The sequence below is a fragment of the Diceros bicornis genome, chromosome 8 (assembly GCF_020826845.1).
Source record: "Diceros bicornis minor isolate mBicDic1 chromosome 8, mDicBic1.mat.cur, whole genome shotgun sequence".
In the NCBI taxonomy this organism is placed as follows: Eukaryota; Metazoa; Chordata; class Mammalia; order Perissodactyla; family Rhinocerotidae; genus Diceros; species Diceros bicornis.
The window spans coordinates 4,458,784-4,475,383 of record NC_080747.1 but is presented as its reverse complement, the minus strand read 5'-3'; the positions used below and the strand labels follow the sequence as shown (position 1 = coordinate 4,475,383).

The window sequence follows — 16,600 nt, the reverse complement described above, 5'->3', positions numbered from 1 at the left end:
ACTGAGACTGAGAAGGGAGAATGTAAGGGCTTGCCCGTTTCACCACGCTGGGCTGTGGCAGAGTTGGGATTGGCTCCACCCTGACTTTGGGCTTTGCACAAGACCGACTGTGCAGATGTGAGGGTGTGCACACAGCGACACGCCAGCAGTCCACCGGAGCCTAGAGGTTTGGGGAAGATGGGGAAGTGCCGAGCACCACACTGAGCGAGTGCTTCCCTGGTGCCCTCTGTTCGCTGGGGAGACCCTGGCGGGCCTCCCTCCCCGCGGGGGTGTTCCAGCGCCCCCAGGTTCTCTCATGGCCTCAGCATCAGCAAACAGCTAATTTTCCCGGCCTCCAGTTTTCTAATCGGAAAGGAATTTGATGAGGGAGATGATAAGAAAACAGCCACCGAGAGTGGTTAAGACGTCCTGGGAAAGTTAAATCGGCCACATCAGACCTGGAAGTCACAGTGTGTCTTAGGAGGAAGATTTGCAAAAAGGAAGCAGTGAAAACACATTTTAAGAGGCAGGCTGGAAATGCAGAAAGAAAGACAGGTGACTAATGAGAGGAGGAGGGTTTTTTTTGTTTTTGTTTTTGTTTTTGTGAAGAAGATTGTCCCTGAGCTAACATCTGTTGCAAATCTTCCTCTTTTTACTTGAGGAAGATTGTCCCTGAGCTAATGCCAGTGCCAGTCTTCCTCTATTTTTTTTGTATGTGGCGTGGCTTGATGAGTAGTGTGTAGGTCTGGGCCCGGGATCCGCACCCTCGAACTCCAGGCCACCAAAGCGGAGTGCACACACTTAACCACTACACTACCAGGCCAGCCCCAAGAGGAGGAGATTTTTAAATCACCCTCCCTGACTGTGCCTGCATCGAGCTGGCCCCTCCCACACATCATCATTAATCCTGCTGGGAGGACCCTGGGAGGTGGGGATCATCCTGTTTAGGAATGGGGAAACTGAGGCAGAAGCCACGGAATAGTGGAGTCAGGACTTGAACTCCGGCCTCAGGTGCAGCAGGGGTGAGGGTCAGGAGCACAGGCATTGGAGCCTGCTCCTGCCTGGGCTGGACCCCTGGCTCCATCGCTTGTTGGCTGTGTGACCTCGGGCCCGTTACTGAACCTCTGTGTTCTCTGTTTCTGCCTATATGAAATGGAAGGATAATGGTGCCTGCCTCATGATGGTTGTGGAGGGTGAGGAGTGAAGCCTAGCAGAGCTCCTGGGGCAGTGCCGGGCAGGGGCAGGTAGGAAGCTCTCAGCAGGTGACAGGTGGTCACTGCCCTTGTTCCTGTGGCAGGCTGCACTCCGGGGTGCTTGGGAAGCTTCTCCAGGCTCCCTCACAGCATAAGGGGTATTATTTGGATTTCCTGCCTGGAGGTAAAAGAGAAAGTCCAGGGAGGAGGAGAGAGTGGGCCGTGTGGGTCTTTCTGGCCTGTCTTCCCTGCGCTCGGGACTCACACGTTTCTACTCCTGGAAGGCGGCTGTCCACCTTGACTGCTATTCCGGATGTTCCAGGACAGCTCGCGTTTGTAAAAATTAAGTCTTTGCAAAGGAAGGAGCACCGCTGGGTGCGTCTACATTTGGTTCAAAGTTTCTACCAATATGTCAATTTTCTTCTAAGAAAAGTTTCGACAAAACAAGAAACAGCCAAACCCCTCTCCTCCCCGAACCCGTTGACACCCTCATGCGGATGGGAAAGCACAAGGGGCACCATTTGTAGGTTTTCTGGAGGATCCCAGGCCTCTAACTCATCATGGCGTCTGGAGGATGCCCACTACCCGCCTGGCGGAGGATCGAGTCTCCATCCACCTGGGCGGCCCCCGGAGGACGCTGTCTCGCTCGTCACGGCAGAGTGCCTCCGGGAGATCCAGGCGGTGTCCGCGCGGGTTCTCGGGACGGGGAGGGTGATAACATAAGAGAGTGGAGGCATCGCGTGAGGCCCGAGTGCCTGGCAGGGGTGGGGCGGCGTGCACGGAGCTTGCACTCAGGTGCAGCCAGCCCCAGGTTGGAGCTGGAGCTGTGGGGTCACTGCCAGGTGTGCTCCACGGCATACTTGTCATGGATGACCAACACGCACGGGTGTATGGGGTGGGCTTACGTGCAGTCCATCCATGCAGTGGGTTGGTGGGAGCAGCTGGTTGCCAGGCCTGGAGTAGGGGTGGGCAGAGGGAAGGTACGTGTGGAGAGCCCCCCTACTGTAGGCAGCTCTGGGGTGGGGGAAGGTGGGTGAGCTCGGAGGGTCTGGGATAATGTCTCAGCTCTGCATGGCGGGGTCACCTGTGAGGCATGGCATTCACCCCTCCTGGCCTCTCACGGGCCAGCCATGTGTGTCTAGTGATGTCCCGGAAAGCTGTGGCCTGTCACCACTGTCAGCCAGTGCTCCCCTTAGGCTGGAGGAGGAGCCAAAGCTCCATCCTGTCCCAGAGGGTCGAGCCTTGGTCCCCAGGTGGGGACAGCTGCTGACAGACCTACAGCCTCTAGGGCCTTCCTGGAGGTGGTGGTTCAGGCACAGTCCAGTAATTTGCAAGTCCATCAATCGCAAGGCACCGTGTTTGGAATCTGACATGGAGCTGCCTTCCTGTGGCCATGTCCGGCCAGGGCGGTGGCCGGCATGATCGCCAGCCCCTTGCTGTCCTCATCTTGGACAGGGCTGACCAGTGGGCCCAGGCCTGCCCAGTCAACAGGCGGCAGCACTGAGGAGTCCGGAAACTCAGGCCGAGCAGGCCTGTTTTCCTGGGGCGATGGCCGGGGCCCAGGACACTTACCTAAGAGCACAGGTGTGGCTTCTCAGAAAAGACCTCCCACTCGGGCTGCTGCCAGCCCAGGCCTGGGCCCTTGTCTTGTTCCAGAGGAATTCGTCTGAAGGCGACCGCCGGGCCTCACCGGGCAGGGCCTCACGTGTAACACGCATGTGTGCAGCCAACAAATGTTTTAGCACCTACTGTGAGCCGGCCCTGTGCCAGGCGTGAGACACAGCAGGGGTCACGCCCTGTGGCTGTCCCCAAGGGGCTCGTGGTGTACGGGGGAGACCGATGATGACAATACAGCGCGACAGTAACCACAGCGGGCGCCTAAACCAGGCCGAGAGCCTCCAGGAGGGCTTCCCGCAGGAGGGGTCCCCTGGGCGCGGGCAGAGGAGGGCAGGTGCTGGGAATAAACACACAGCAAACCCATCTGGAGAATCTCGCAGTTTATTCAGTCCTTGCACAGCCAGATTCTTTGGGAGACCCCTGAGATGGGCTTTGCTGGTCTCAGCAGACCGATGGATGCTGGTCTCTGGGGAAGAAGCTCTGGACGTCTCTTTGAGTTGTCTCAACATCCCCGCAGGCGGGTGTGGTCACCCCTCTTCTACAGATTAGGACAGTGAAGCAGCGACGGGTGTGGGGCCCTGCTCCCCATCGCACGGCGCTGCTGCACAGCCCCCGGCAGCCGCTCCAGACCCCTGGGCTGTCCCTGTGGGCTCCTACCCAGCACGCGGTCTCCTCATTTAGAGCAGAGCACAGGCCTTCCTTCTGCCTGTTACCAGGGTGGCCGAGAGTCTGGGGTGCAAGGAGAGGACCCTGGGAGGGGCAGAGGCGTTGGAAGGACTGCTGTGAGGCCCCGTCACTCTGGGAAATATTGTCAAAGCCCCAGCCTCCTCCCCAGAAAGGTCCACAGACACATACCTTTGGGGCCTCCCAGGGACCCCAGTTGAGAAGCTCTGGCCTGAGCAAGTGATGGTGGCTGTGGATGAGACCCAGTTCCCCAGCTGTGTGACAGGAAGGATCAGCCCCCCGCCCGTGATGGCCCCTCTCAGCGGCCTTCTGCCCCCGCCATTGCTTCCCCCAGCCAGGACCCCAGCCTGGCTCACAGCTGGGGCATTCATCAGCAAGGGGCCACCAGAGGCCACTGCCGGCTCCTCCCGCCCCCATCGGCAACATCACAGTGATGGAGACTGAGCGGCAGTCGGCTGGGGCGTGGTGGCACACATCAGTTTGTTCCAGTCCATCAGAGACGCTCGAAGAAGTAAAGCCACAGGGTACAGTTGTTAGGAACAGCTCTGCGGGATCAGGATTTCAGCTCGAGTCTTCCCGGCCTCCCCGCCGGGAGCCTCGGTTTCTCATCTGTGAAGTGCGGATGAGGAGAGCACCCACCTCGTAGGGTCCCCATGGGATTCAAGGAGATAAGGGCCTCCTTGGGGGGACAAGGGCAGGCACTGGGGCTCTGGTGGTCAGTCACGCTTGCTCTCCCACACGGAAGGGCGTCTCTTTCCACACGTGGCGCTGGCAGTGCTCCACGGCACCGCACATCTCGGCCGCCTCCGGGCTCTTGCACCAGAAGCTCGGGCCCCTGACGCACTGGTCCGTGCCCAGCAGTGGCGTCCTGGGGGCCTGGCAGGCGCCCATCTTCGTGCACAGGGCCACGGGGTCCATCATCTCCATGAGGCTCTCGACGAGCAGGGGCTCGTACTCATTGATGAGGCGTCTGCACTGCATCAGGAAGGACAGTGGCAGGATGCTGCAGCCGCCCCGGAAGGCCGTCAGGATCTTGCGCTTGGTGATCTCACGCTCCAGGTTGTGGGCAGACACGCCAAGCAGCCTCTTGCACCCATCGCAGATGCTACCCTGGTTCTCCTTGCCCAGCAGGGGGGACGGCATGGTTGCAAGGGCCTCGTGGACTGCCCGGGCCCGCCGCCTGCTCCCACACAGCCGGATGGCCTTGCACACCTTTTCTGGGGTGACTCTGGCGACGAGTTGCACCAAGGAGGGGCTGTAGGTGTCCACCAAGGTGACGCACTGCTGGACCAAGGAAGCCGGCGTCGTTGAACACACGCGCTCCAGGGCGTGGCTGATCATGGTCTCCGTGCTGTTGGATTCCAGCCACTGGTCCAGCTCCTGGACCACTTCCAGACACACCTCACAGGTCAGGCTGGCCTTCATCTGGACCACGCTCTTCTTCCTCGGGGACACTGGCTCCAGGGAAGGGATGCCGTCCACAGCAGCCACGTGAGCCAGGCGGGCAGGTTCCTTCAGTGCCTCACAGAAGCCCCCCTTCCTGCAGGTCTCCTGTGGCGGGACAAGCCTCAGCGTTTGCTCAGCAGGGGCAAAAATCTGGCGGAGGTAGTTATTGCAGAGGAGAGCCAGGCCCGGCCCCAGGGACTCACACTGCTCCTGCGTGGTCACTTCTGCCAAGCTGGACAAGTTGGACCCCACCACGTCCTGGAGCTGGGTGACCAGCTGGACACAGTCCTGGCACACAACACTCTCTGGAATCTGTGGAGGGTAGAAGCTGAGGGGCCCATTGGCCATGACTGGGGCCACCACGTCAGACACGTCCTTCTCAGAGAGAAGCCCTGGGGTGGCCGGGTGCCCCTGTAGTGGCTGGCAGAGGGTGAGCGCAGCACACACCTGAGCCGGGGTGCTGCCCGGCGCCCCACCAAGCATGCTTAGGACGGCTGAGGGGTGGGTGTCCACCATGCCCTTGCACTTGGCTGAAGACTCCTGGCTGGGGAGCCACTCACAGGTCTTCATCACCAAAGCCAGGATGTCGGTCCCCGTGGTGTCGGGGTTCAGCCCGCTGCTGGCGGCGGCTGCCACGTCCAGGCACACGTCGCAGGGCAGGGTCTTGGCGGTGGGCTTGCTCCAGACGGCACTTTGGCAGTGCCCCACGGCCCCGCACCTTGTTGCTGCCTGCAGGTCCCGACACCACACTGCTGAGCCCTTTGCACACTCCTGGGGGCCAGAGGTGGGGCTGGCCAGGGCGGCGCCCAGGAGGCCGAGCAGGAGAAGCAGGGCCCGGGGCATGCTGCGTGGTGCCTCGGTGGCTCCAATGTGCCCAGCAGCCCGGCGGCTGCTATAAACCCAGCTCTCCCGCCTGGCCCTGCGCAGTTGCACCAGGATGCCCCGCCCTCGGCCACCTCCCGCGGCCTGACTCATAACCCGGGCTCCACACACAAGACGAGCCGCGGTTGTAGGCCCTTCTGCTTCTCTGCCTTTGCTCCCGCCGTGCCCTCTGCCTGCGGCACTGTTCTTCCCTCCTTCCCCTGGACACACTCTTACTTCTCTTGCAAAACCCAGCTTGTATTTGAAGGAAGTGCAACTCCAAGATCCCCCTCCTACCCCTGCCCCAGCGGCAGCAGCTTCCCGTGGCTCACCGACCAGTCCTGACTTGTTTGCATGGCTGAGTCCCCTCCTGGAATATGAGACCCAGGGGGAATTTCTGCCCCCTTCTGGGAGGTACATAAAGGCATTCTATCCTTTTTTGCCAGAAGATTAAGTGTATTTAATGACTGGCCAACTGCTGAAGCTGCTGTTTTCTACATTTGGCCTTAAAATGGGGTGCCCCGCCGGCTCTGCTCCTGCCTCTGGCCCTCCCAAGCTGTGCCATGTTGGGGAGGCAGCCTTGTGGAGCATCGCGTCTTCATCTGTGATGAGAGCGCCCATCCACCTCCCAGGACAAGCCACGTCCGGGAAAGCCATTAGTAAAATGGGATCCCCGGCCCAGTTTCTTCCTTCTGGAGACTTGGCCAAGTGTAGGCTGGTCCACAGCCGATGTGAAGATGTTGGTTGAAAGGTCACATACGCAAAAGGGTTTATTTCCTTCCTGTGTCATTTGTTATCTTATATTTTTCTTCCTTAGTTTCTGGAAGAGCTCTCGGGCAGGGGTCAGCTCTGGGCTGGTGCACACAGTTGCCCTGAGGTGGAATCTGTTCGTTAAACAGAGAGTTCTGGAGCCAGCCTGCCTTTGGCCTGATTTCCATGCTGCTCACTGCTCACCACCCTCTGCTGGGCCCTCCCAGGGGTGGGCAGGTCGGGGGCCCCATGGTAGGGGGCTCCTCTGGGGCCGCCTGCACCCCTTGCTGGGTGTGAGCCCCTCGGGTGCCCTCGCTCAGATTTGGGGCTCTGAGCGCTCGCCGGGAGCATTCTGCTCCCCCAGCTATGTGGGCCGGGTGTCCTGGCCTGAGCTTGTGGCAGCCTCGGTGGAGGAATGTGGATAGGGCTGTTCCATCTGCCCTCTTTCTGGGGTGCAGGGCTGGGGAGAGCATGTGGAGCACAGGATTTGCTCAGCTCTTACCCCCACTTCCAAGGACGGTGGTTCCTTTGGAGCAGAGGAAGGGACGGCCTTGGGGACGAAGTGAGCCTGGACTGTCAGCTGCAGGGCTGGCAGCTGGCTGGCTCCTGGGCCTCAGTCACGAAGATGGGGCTGGAGACGTGGGGTGCCCTTATCTAGATTCGCTGGGCGCAGGCAGGTGTTGGTTCATTTCAAGACACTTTTTATCTGCCTGCTGTTCATTCCTGATATGTGGAGCACCCAGTCTCGTCCTACAGGGACTGTGGGCACAGGGCTGAGCAAGCCGAAGGCCCTGCCCCGTGGTGTGAACGGGCCTGAGCCAGGGCCCCGGCCAGGCAACCCCGGCCCTCCTGCTCGTCCCTCACGATCCAGCCCCATGTCGTTGCCTTGATCTCCTTCCACGGATGCTGCGCTTCCCAGAGGCCTGGAACATTCTCTTCATCTTTACATCCCTTGGCCTATCACAGTGCCCCACTGGTGAAATACTGAATTTCTTTTGTATTCAAAAGAGAATATAGGGGGCTTTTCTTTTGAACTCTCTAATTTTTAACTTTTTATTGAAATATGTCATGTATACAGGAAAAGGCACAAATTATAAGTGTTCAGCTCAGTGAAGATCTGCAACAGAGCCAGCACCCAGATCCGGAGAGAAGATCCATGGTTCCCGGCAGTCACCCCATGCCTGCCCCTGCCTGGGAGCCGCGACTGCAGCTGCTCTGTGTCTGCCTCTTTGGTGCCACATTACGTCCATGAGATTCGTCCATGCTGCAGCGTGCGCCCGGCATTCTCATTTCTCTGCAGAGTTCCGCTGGGAGCACACATCCCAGTGCATTTATCTGTTCTCCTCTCGATGGGCACTGGAGTCCTTCCACTTCGGGGCCAGCGTGGCCAACGCTGCTCTGAGTGTCTGTGCTCGTCTCAGGATGCACATGTGTCCCGGTCCCTGCTGGGTTTCATCGAGGAGCAGAACTCTGGGTGCGGCGTGCGGGTGTCGAGTGGGTACCAACAGGCGGTGCTCCACGTGGTGGTACAGTCTCCACTGCCCTCGGCCGTGTTTGGGGAGTTCTGGCTGCTCCACAGATATTTTGTTTTGGGGAGTTATGTTTTATTTTGATATAATTTCAAGGTTAGGGAACAGTTGTAAAAACAGTGCAAAGAGCTCCCGTCTGACCTTTACTCAGATACATTTGCCCATTTGCTTTGTGATCCGCCCTCCACTTCCTCTCACCTGTCCATCCGTCCACACACACACACATTTGCACACACTTTCTCCCACACCTGTCGAGGGCAGGTTGGAGACGTCACGTCCCTGTTCAGTGTGTGTTTTGTAAGGACAAGCACACTGTCTCAGATAGTCACGGCCCACTCGCCAACATCAAGAGCTGTAGTGTTGATGTGATACTGTGGTCTAACCCACAGCCGGTGTTCGGACTTCACAGCGGCCCCAGCGCTGCCCTGTGTCTGCGTTTCACTTTCCAGGCCAAGCTCCAACCCAGGAGGGCATGCTGTGCTCACTTGCGTGGCCCTGGTCCCCTCTCATCTGTCTCTGTGACACCGAGAGCAGGCCGGTTCTTTTGTGGACTGTCCTCACCCTGGGTCTGTCTGGGGTCTCCTCATGATTGGATGTGGTTTGTACTTTTGGCAGGACCCCCCCACCCCGAGGTGCTCTCATGTCCCTCTCAGTGTGCCATGTCGGGAGGGCGGGTACCAGGTCAGCCCAGGGTCCCTTGCTGAAGATCTGCCTGTTTCCTCCTCTGTAAAGTCACTGCTTTCTCTTGTAATTAATAAGTGCTATTTAGAAAGGCACTTGGAGAATAGGTAAATATTCTCTTCTCATCAGATGTTTACCCACTCCTTTTAGCCTCCACTGATCATTTGATAACCCCGTCTTCCTTCTGTGTTTGTCAGTTGGCATTCTTCTGTAAAAAAGAGCTTTTTCTTCCCCTCTCTTCCTCCCTCCCTCCTTTCTCCCTTCCTTCCTTTGTATCAATGTGAATTCGTGAACTTTTATTTTATTTAGTAGCTTATAATCCACCGCTATCAATTGTTTTGATGCTTAGATTGTTCCAGATCTGATCAGTGGGAGTCCCTTCCAGCTGACCTTGTGTCTCTTTGACACGTGCCCATCCTTCTTGGAGCATTTCTGAACTTTCCGGCACGAGACTCGCTCCAGGCTCATCTTGTGCTTCCCTTGAACCAGCACTGGGATCAGCCTTCTTGCCGAGGAAAATCGTATTTAGAAACCAAGATCCAGACACTAGCTGTGCCCGTGGTTACTGTGGCGTCATTACTTCTGGGCCATCTGGGTGAACAGAGCGGTGAAACCTTACCTCTTACTGATGGGGTGAAGGAGGAAGGAGGGAGGAAGGATGTATACACATAGAAATAGGGACACAGACGTTCACAGAATAGAAACAAATGCGTGTATACACATAGACACATATGTACACGTAACATATCCAACCGTCGTTCTGTCCTCGTAAGACTCTGAGTTTGTACTGATAGTTCCAACACCTTAGAGAACATGCTACTTTTCTCTCTTTCCATATTTATAACTCACCTGCCCAAAAGTGAGGAGCCCGGCTCCCATTATTCCTAGTATATGTACTCATTAGTGGAACCCTAAAATACAAAAATAGTTTCAGAAATGCTGACTCCTACCACTGTGAAAAGCAAAACCTAGTTACTAGACTTCCGTGTTTGTATACATGTCTCTTTATTGTGTTACAATTTACATAGAGCAAAATGCACACATCTTAACTGTGCAATTCAGCAAATTCAGGCAAACACACGCACTGGTGTAAACCACACCCCATCAGAGGCGGAAGGTTCCCAGAGTCCCTTCCCAGGCGCTCCTCAACCAGAGCAAACACTTTTCTGACTTTCTTTCACCATGGATTAGTTTGGCCTGTTTTGAACCTGCTATCAGTGGACTCGAGCAGTTTGTTCTCCCTGTGTCAGCTGCTTTCATCGACCGTACGAGATCCATCGATGTTGTCGCCATAGCTGCCTTGTGCCTTCACTGTGGGGTGGTGTTCCATTGTGCGACCATACCACAACCCGTTTATCCACTGTGTATTGGCATGGGACAGTTTCCAGATTGGGGTTATTCGAATATCGCTGCTCTGTCCATTCTGGGTGACGTACGCTGGTCAGAATTTGTGTTCCTGTCGGGTGGGCACCTAGGGGAGGGATTGCTGGGCAGGGGGTCTATGTCTGCTGAGCGGTGCCCCAAAGACTTTTCTAAAGTGGTGGCACCAGGTGCTGTCACCCCAACAGCATTGCTCCACATTGCTCTGATTTCAACCCTACAGAGAATGCTGGAAATGGTATGACAAACATTCACCTACTAGCCACAATTACAAATGGACCATTTGCTATATTTTTTGTATCTTCCATTTGTTTAAGAATTTATCTGGAAGTTATTTACTTTTTCTTCCCAAGTAAAGACAAGCCTGGCGACAGTGGGTTTAAGGGGGCGGGGGGAGGCTGTTTGGAGGGTGGGACCCTTATCTGGAGCCCGGGGTCAGGGAGGGGAAGCATAGGAGATGGGGACAAGCTTGCTCACCGCTAGCTTCAAGGAGGCCCAGCTTTGAGAGGGAATCAGGAAGGTTTTGATGTCCTTTGAGGGAAAGATAGACAACCCTCCCGCCCATCTCTCAGCGCTTTGCCTGCCCTCTTGCCTCCATTTCATCATCAGGCCCCTCGCCGCCCTGCTGTGTGGGCGGGAAGGAGCTGCCCCTGTGTACACAGTGGCACTCGCTCGCTCTCATTCCCACACAGGGTGACAGAGATGTCCGCCTCCAGCCCAGCCCAGCGGGACTTGCCGGTCTGTGTTCTGAATGTCTGACCACAGAAGCTCTGGCTTCTGGTCCTTCCATCCCTTCCCTGTGGTCATGCCTGACACTCCCCCTGCCCACTTCCAGGGCTGCCTCTCTCTTCCCCTCTGCCTTCCATCGTCACCTGGGTGACACCCCTGTCCCCCGCCCAGGACCCACCTGCACCGGCCAGCCACGTTGGGACCCCAGGGTGGGATTCACGACATCACTCATTTCACACATACTGTTGTGGCCCCTGCTGTGAGCTGGGGCTCGACGGGGAGAAGACAGATGAGGAGTGGGTATTCTGGGCTGGGGACAGAGCACGGACGAGTGAATACCCAGTGGCCATTCTAATGCCAGGGGACAGGAGCTCGATGGAGTAAAAGAAGGATAGATGAGGGCCAAGACGGGTGGGGAGGCGGGCGCTTTCGCAGCTGGGCGGCCTGTGCAGCCCCTCTGGGAAGATGACGTGAGCACAACACTTGGATGAAGTGGGGCCCCAGGGGAAGCACCCCAGGAGGGAGGCGCAGCCGGGGGCAAAGGCCCTGAGGGGGCGTGCTGCCCTTTGTGCCGTGGCAAGAAGGCCAGGGAGGCCTGAGCACCTACGAACACGAGGCGGGTCGGCCCTCCTGAGCCCCTCGGAGGAGCCACTGGCTGCTGCTGAGAAGGCGGACGGACGTAGGATTTACTGAAGTGCCGTCTTTGTGAGGTCTGGGAGAGAGGGCAGCGGCCCTGGAGAGGGGCGCGGAGAGGGGGCGGCCCAGGTGAGGGGGGGGGGCCAGGAGAGGGGCGCGGGGGGGGGCCAGGAGAAGGGGGACCCGGGAGAGGGGTGCGGAGAGGGGGGGCCCAGGAGAGGGGCGAGGAGAGGGGGCGGCCCGGGTGAGGGGCATGGAGAGGCAGCCCGAGGCTGGGGTCAGGGCCTCCTCCAGGAGAGCACCTCGGCCCACCAGAGAGCCCCTAGAAGGCGGAACCCGAGCCCCACAGGCAGACCTGGGGTCGGCAGTGCAGAGTGTGGCCTGGCAGAGCTGGGCAGCAGATGGAGGCGGCCAGGGCGAGGTGAGGGCTGTCAGGGAGCTGAGTGGGTCGTGATTCACACCAGAGCCAACAGGGGTGGACGCCTGTGTGGCCGGGCAGAGTTAAGGGGCAGGAGCAGGGATGGTGAGATTCCTGAGCAGGGCTGAGATGAGGGGGATGCCGGGAGTGCCCCGTCAGAGCATCTTCTGAGCACGAGGTTGGTGGGGATGGATGTCGCCAAGCCCCAGATAGAAGCCGGACCGGCGAGTGAGCTGAGCCCAGGTCAGCATAGTCCACCCTCCTCCCACGGACGGACGGGGTCAGCTCAGCGGTCCCTCCCCTGGCGCGGAGGCACATGTGCTCCCTGAGGGATGGAGGGGTGGCGTTTGCAGGGAGCTAGAGGCTGCAGAGGGCCCCTCCGTTTCACAGATGAGCACCCTGTGTGATTTGGCTGGGGAACCCCCACCATCTCCTGCTCCAGCTGAACCTGGCACCCCACCTGGGCCTGGCGGTCTGGGAGCTCAACCATGAGATCTTGATTTCCACCGACGGCCTCCTTGTTTCACGACGACAGAGGAGAGACACGATGCCCCAGCCGGTGGTGGCGCCTGGCTTTAGCAGCTGCGGCTGGTACTCACTGAGTGACAAATGGGGGTGTATCCATGTCCTGGGGGTGCCGTGACAGATTAGAACACACTGAGGCTTCACACACAGACATTTACTCTCTCCCAGTCTGGAGGCCAGAGTCTGAGATCACGGCGTGGGCAGGGCCGAGCTCCCTCCGGAGGCTCTAGGGGAGGGTCCTGCCTTGTCTCTTCTGCTCCTGGGAGCTCCAGGCATTACTTGGCTTGCGGCTGCATCGCTCCAACCTCTGCCTCTGTGATCACAGGATCTTCTCTCGTGTATCTGTGTCTCCGTGTCTTCTTATAAGGACGTTAGTCATTGGATATAGGGCCCACCCTAACGCAGTATGACCTCATCTTAACTAGTTACGTCTGCAAAGACCCCCATTTCTAAAACAAGATTGTGTTCACAGGTACCAGGCGTCAGGACTGTGACTTACCTTTTAGGGAGCACAGTCCATTCCACCCACAACTGATGGGGTCTGGGCACTGACCTTGACCTTAAACATGGGCTCTGGTTTGGATCCAGCCTTGCCCTGGGCAGCCTGGAGGCGGAAAGGCCCCCTGCGTGGGCGCATCTGCGGTTTGGGGGCACCTGTGACACGGGACACTGCTTGTAAAGCTCTTGTTAGCACAGGGCAGGTCTCCTAGGATTGGAGCTCAGTTCCAGGACACACAGGCCTGGGAGGTGGGGGCTTTGACAGGCTGACCCTAGTTCCTCAGTCGCCACAACCCGAAAGCCTGGGGCGGCACTGACTCTTCCGCCAGAGGGCCCCCAGCTCCTGGCACTGAGCAGCCCTGTCTTGAGACTGCGAAGGTGCGGAACCCCAGGCTGGGGCACAAAGACTGGGGACTAGAGAATCTTAGGAGTTGAGACACAGGTCTTTGGGACTCTGGGGCCAGGGCCTTAGACACACACCTCCAGAGCCCGGACACCTTCAAGTCAGGGTCTCAGAACGCCGGCATTGCTTGGGTGTCTCCCATGTGCCCAGCAGCTCGGGATGGTCCTGTGCCGCCCTCCTCCTGGGTCCGGGGTTCCTCCCAGCACTGTTGGGCATGCCCGCCTCCCTGGGCCTGGCTGCAGCTCCAGGACCATCTTAAGATAACACGCCCCACCCCGCTGCCCCCCACCCCGGGGGTTCCCTGTGGAAAGCACCTGTGAGAGTTGGCAGGGCCTCACCTGCAGGTAAAGTAGGTTGTCTCATCCCCGTGGGTGAAGGGAGGAGGCTGGTGACACGGTCAGAGTTCTCCTTGCTCTGTAGGAGAGGAAAAATAAGGAGACCTGAGAGCAGGTGGCCCATGCCTTGTTTATTCTGCTTTACCTTCATGCATGTATTCAGCAGTTACTTATTGAGCACCTACTCTGTGGAGAGTGCCATGCTTGATTCTGGGGATATTTGAGTTAATGAAACAGACAGAGCTCCATGCTCCTGGAACTAGTGGGAGGAAGCAGAGATTAAACAACAAATATAACAAATAAGCAGGTGTTGTAAAATGGAAAAAGGTGATGAGTGAGAGGGAAAGAAATTACACAGGTCAGGGGTCAGCAGTGGGGGTAGTTGCAGAAGACCTCAGTGATTCAGCAATATTTGAGTGAAAACTTGGAGAAGGTGTAGATGAGAGCCAGGTGGGTGTCTGGGGGAAGTGTGCTTCCCACTCAGCCTGTGCAAAGGTCCTGAGGCAGCTGGGCGCAGGGAGGGCAAGGAGGCCAGGGTGGGAGCAGAGAGAGCTGGTCAGGAAGAGTTAGAGACCACTGCAGGGATCCAGGTGAGAGGCAACGGGGGCCTGAGAGGCTGGCCGTGGATTCCACATCTGTTTGAAGTTAGAGCCAACAGGATGTGCTGCTGGTTTGAATGTGGAATGTGATAGAGGAGTCAGGGACACACCAAATGTTCGACCCGAGCAACTGGGAAGCCAGTCAGGAGGAGGGAGAGGGGGCAGGCACATCTGCTGGGCTGTGGTTGTGACATCCAGGTGAAGGCAGGTGTCTGGTCCAGGGCGTGGTGCGGAGGATGGAAGAGGGGCACTGAGGAACAAGGTCATGGATGGGGGCTGTGAGAGAGAGGGAGGGGGTGGGGGATGAGGGGATGAGGGGAAGCCCAGACTTGCATAATAATGGCCGGTCCTCCTCCCAGGAGGAGGGGAGTGGGGTAGGGGAGGGCAAATGGTGACCTCAGGATGGAGGTGACTGGGGTGAGAGCCTGTGGGGCTGGGCGACTTAACAGACATTTATCCTCTCACAGCTCTGGAGGCTGAAGTCTGGGAGCACGGTGTCGGCAGGGCTGGTTCCTTCTGGGGCTGTGCGGGAGAGTCTGTTCCAGCCTCTCCCCTGGCTTCTGGGGCTGCTGGCATCTTTGGAGTTCCTTGGCTTGTAGACGCATCACCCCAGTCTCTGCCTCCATCTTCACGTGGCGTCTCCCTGTGTCTCTGTGTCCAACGTCCCCTTTCTATGAGGACACAGTCACATTGGATTAGGGCCCACCCTGCCCCAGGATGACCTCATCTTACCTAGGTGCATCGGCAACAGCCCTGTTTCTAAGGCCACATCCTGAGGCACTGGGGGCTAGGGCCCCATTCTGTGAGTTTGGGGCACACACTCACCCCATCGCAGTCATCATCGCTGAGCACCTGTGGGTACTGAGGTGCGTGCTGGGGACGCTGTAGGGCTGCTCTGATGTGCTCAAAATGCCGGGGACACTGCTCAGGGCTCACTGGGCCTTCCCTGCACCTGGGAGACCCCGAGTCCCTCCTCTGCCCTGCAGCACGGCACGGAGCATCGTGAGGTGGCGTCTGCCTCGCCCGCCGAGGGCTGGGATCCGGGGTCCTGGGAGGGGCCTGTGAGGAGGGAGCCTGGCTCCTTTGACCCCTGTGCCCGGCACCCAGTGGCTGTGCCCTGGTGTTAGCACCAATTATGACAGGACCATGTGGGCCGTTGCACATGCAGTGTTGTGGGGCAGACCCAGGATGTGGACATCAGGGCCCGTGTCCTTCCTGGAGAAGCCACCAAGCCACTCTAGATGCCACGTCGAGAGGATTGGGGAAACTGAGGCACAACCTGAGCTGTGGCAGCTAATTGCAGGCTGAGGTTTCCCTGACCTTCATTCAGCTGGGCTGTCTCCGTGGTCGGGCCACCTCCTCATGCTGCTGAGCTGAGGTGCTGCCAGGGCTCGCCCTCCTTCGGGAAGGAGCTGGGCGAAGCCATTTGCCTTTACTGACATGCATATTTCTCAGTTGTAATGGAGGGTCCTAGAAGGGCCCCACCCTCACAAGGAGCTTGTGGGATCATCTGCATAACGTTGAGCATTGTCCTTATAACTCCCTGTGAGGAGACCGCCAGGATTGGTGAGGCTGGACCACCTGACCACCACAAGCAGATCTTGTCCTGGTGTCCCGAGCTGGGCAAGCTGACCTCTGCCCCCGTTCCTCACCTCATCTAGAAGGGAGGCCCCGCTGGTGCCCACTGAGGACTGAGATAAGGCCCTGGCACGTGGTGAGCCCTCAGTCGGGTGCCCATTGTCCCCACTTTACAGATGGGGACACTGAGGCTTAGGGGAGTTCAGAGTCAGGACTTGAGCTGGCTCAGCTGACCTGGGAACCTGCGCCCTGGTGCCCTCACCCACGCGGCCGCCTCGTGTTCCCTACGGGCTGGCGTTGCGGACGTCATCTCCCACTCCCTGATGGACACATTGTCTCCACCGAAGTGCTGTGTAAACTGTCAAGTGCTAGACAAGTGTCAGCGGGGACTGCGGTTTTTCACAGACCTGGGGGGACTCAGAGGCCCAGAACGGGGAGGGCCCCGTGCCAGCACGCAGTCTGCCGCTGTGGGCTGGAATGAGAGTGCCTTTGTTCTAACAAGATCTCTGTGTTACGAACAACTGTGGAAACTCTGGAGAACCAGAGGAACAGGAAACTCAGTCCCGCTGCCCGGAGGGGACACTCTCGCTGCCTTGGAGCTCGTCCTCTGTGTCCTTTACAGCAGTTTCTGTCAGCTGTTCCTGGGTCCTCCCTCCCCCTCCCCCAGCAGCAGGTGCACTGACAATTTGCGTTAGCTGCCAGTGGCCTCGTCCTGGGGGCCAGGGCCCGAGCCCCCTGTGGGGCCGCAATGCTCAGTCC

At 58.3% G+C, this 16,600-nt stretch overlaps 2 protein-coding genes across 2 annotated transcripts in view; one reads left to right on the top strand and one right to left on the bottom strand.

Annotated features, from left to right (window-relative positions):
• Positions 1-16,600, top strand: part of SORCS2 (sortilin related VPS10 domain containing receptor 2) — a 516,528-nt gene that overhangs the window by 227,406 nt on the left and 272,522 nt on the right.
• Positions 4,194-5,792, bottom strand: PSAPL1 (prosaposin like 1). The gene has a single exon (XM_058546666.1). It carries the CDS (start codon positions 5,760-5,762, stop codon positions 4,194-4,196), a length of 1,569 nt encoding a protein of 522 aa, XP_058402649.1. The 5' UTR covers positions 5,763-5,792.

What these genes read in the sequence shown, in the direction of transcription:
- PSAPL1 (XM_058546666.1), bottom strand. Translation starts at nt 5,762, where the DNA reads ATGCCCCGGGCCCTGCTTCTCCTGCTCGGCCTCCTGGGCGCCGCCCTG.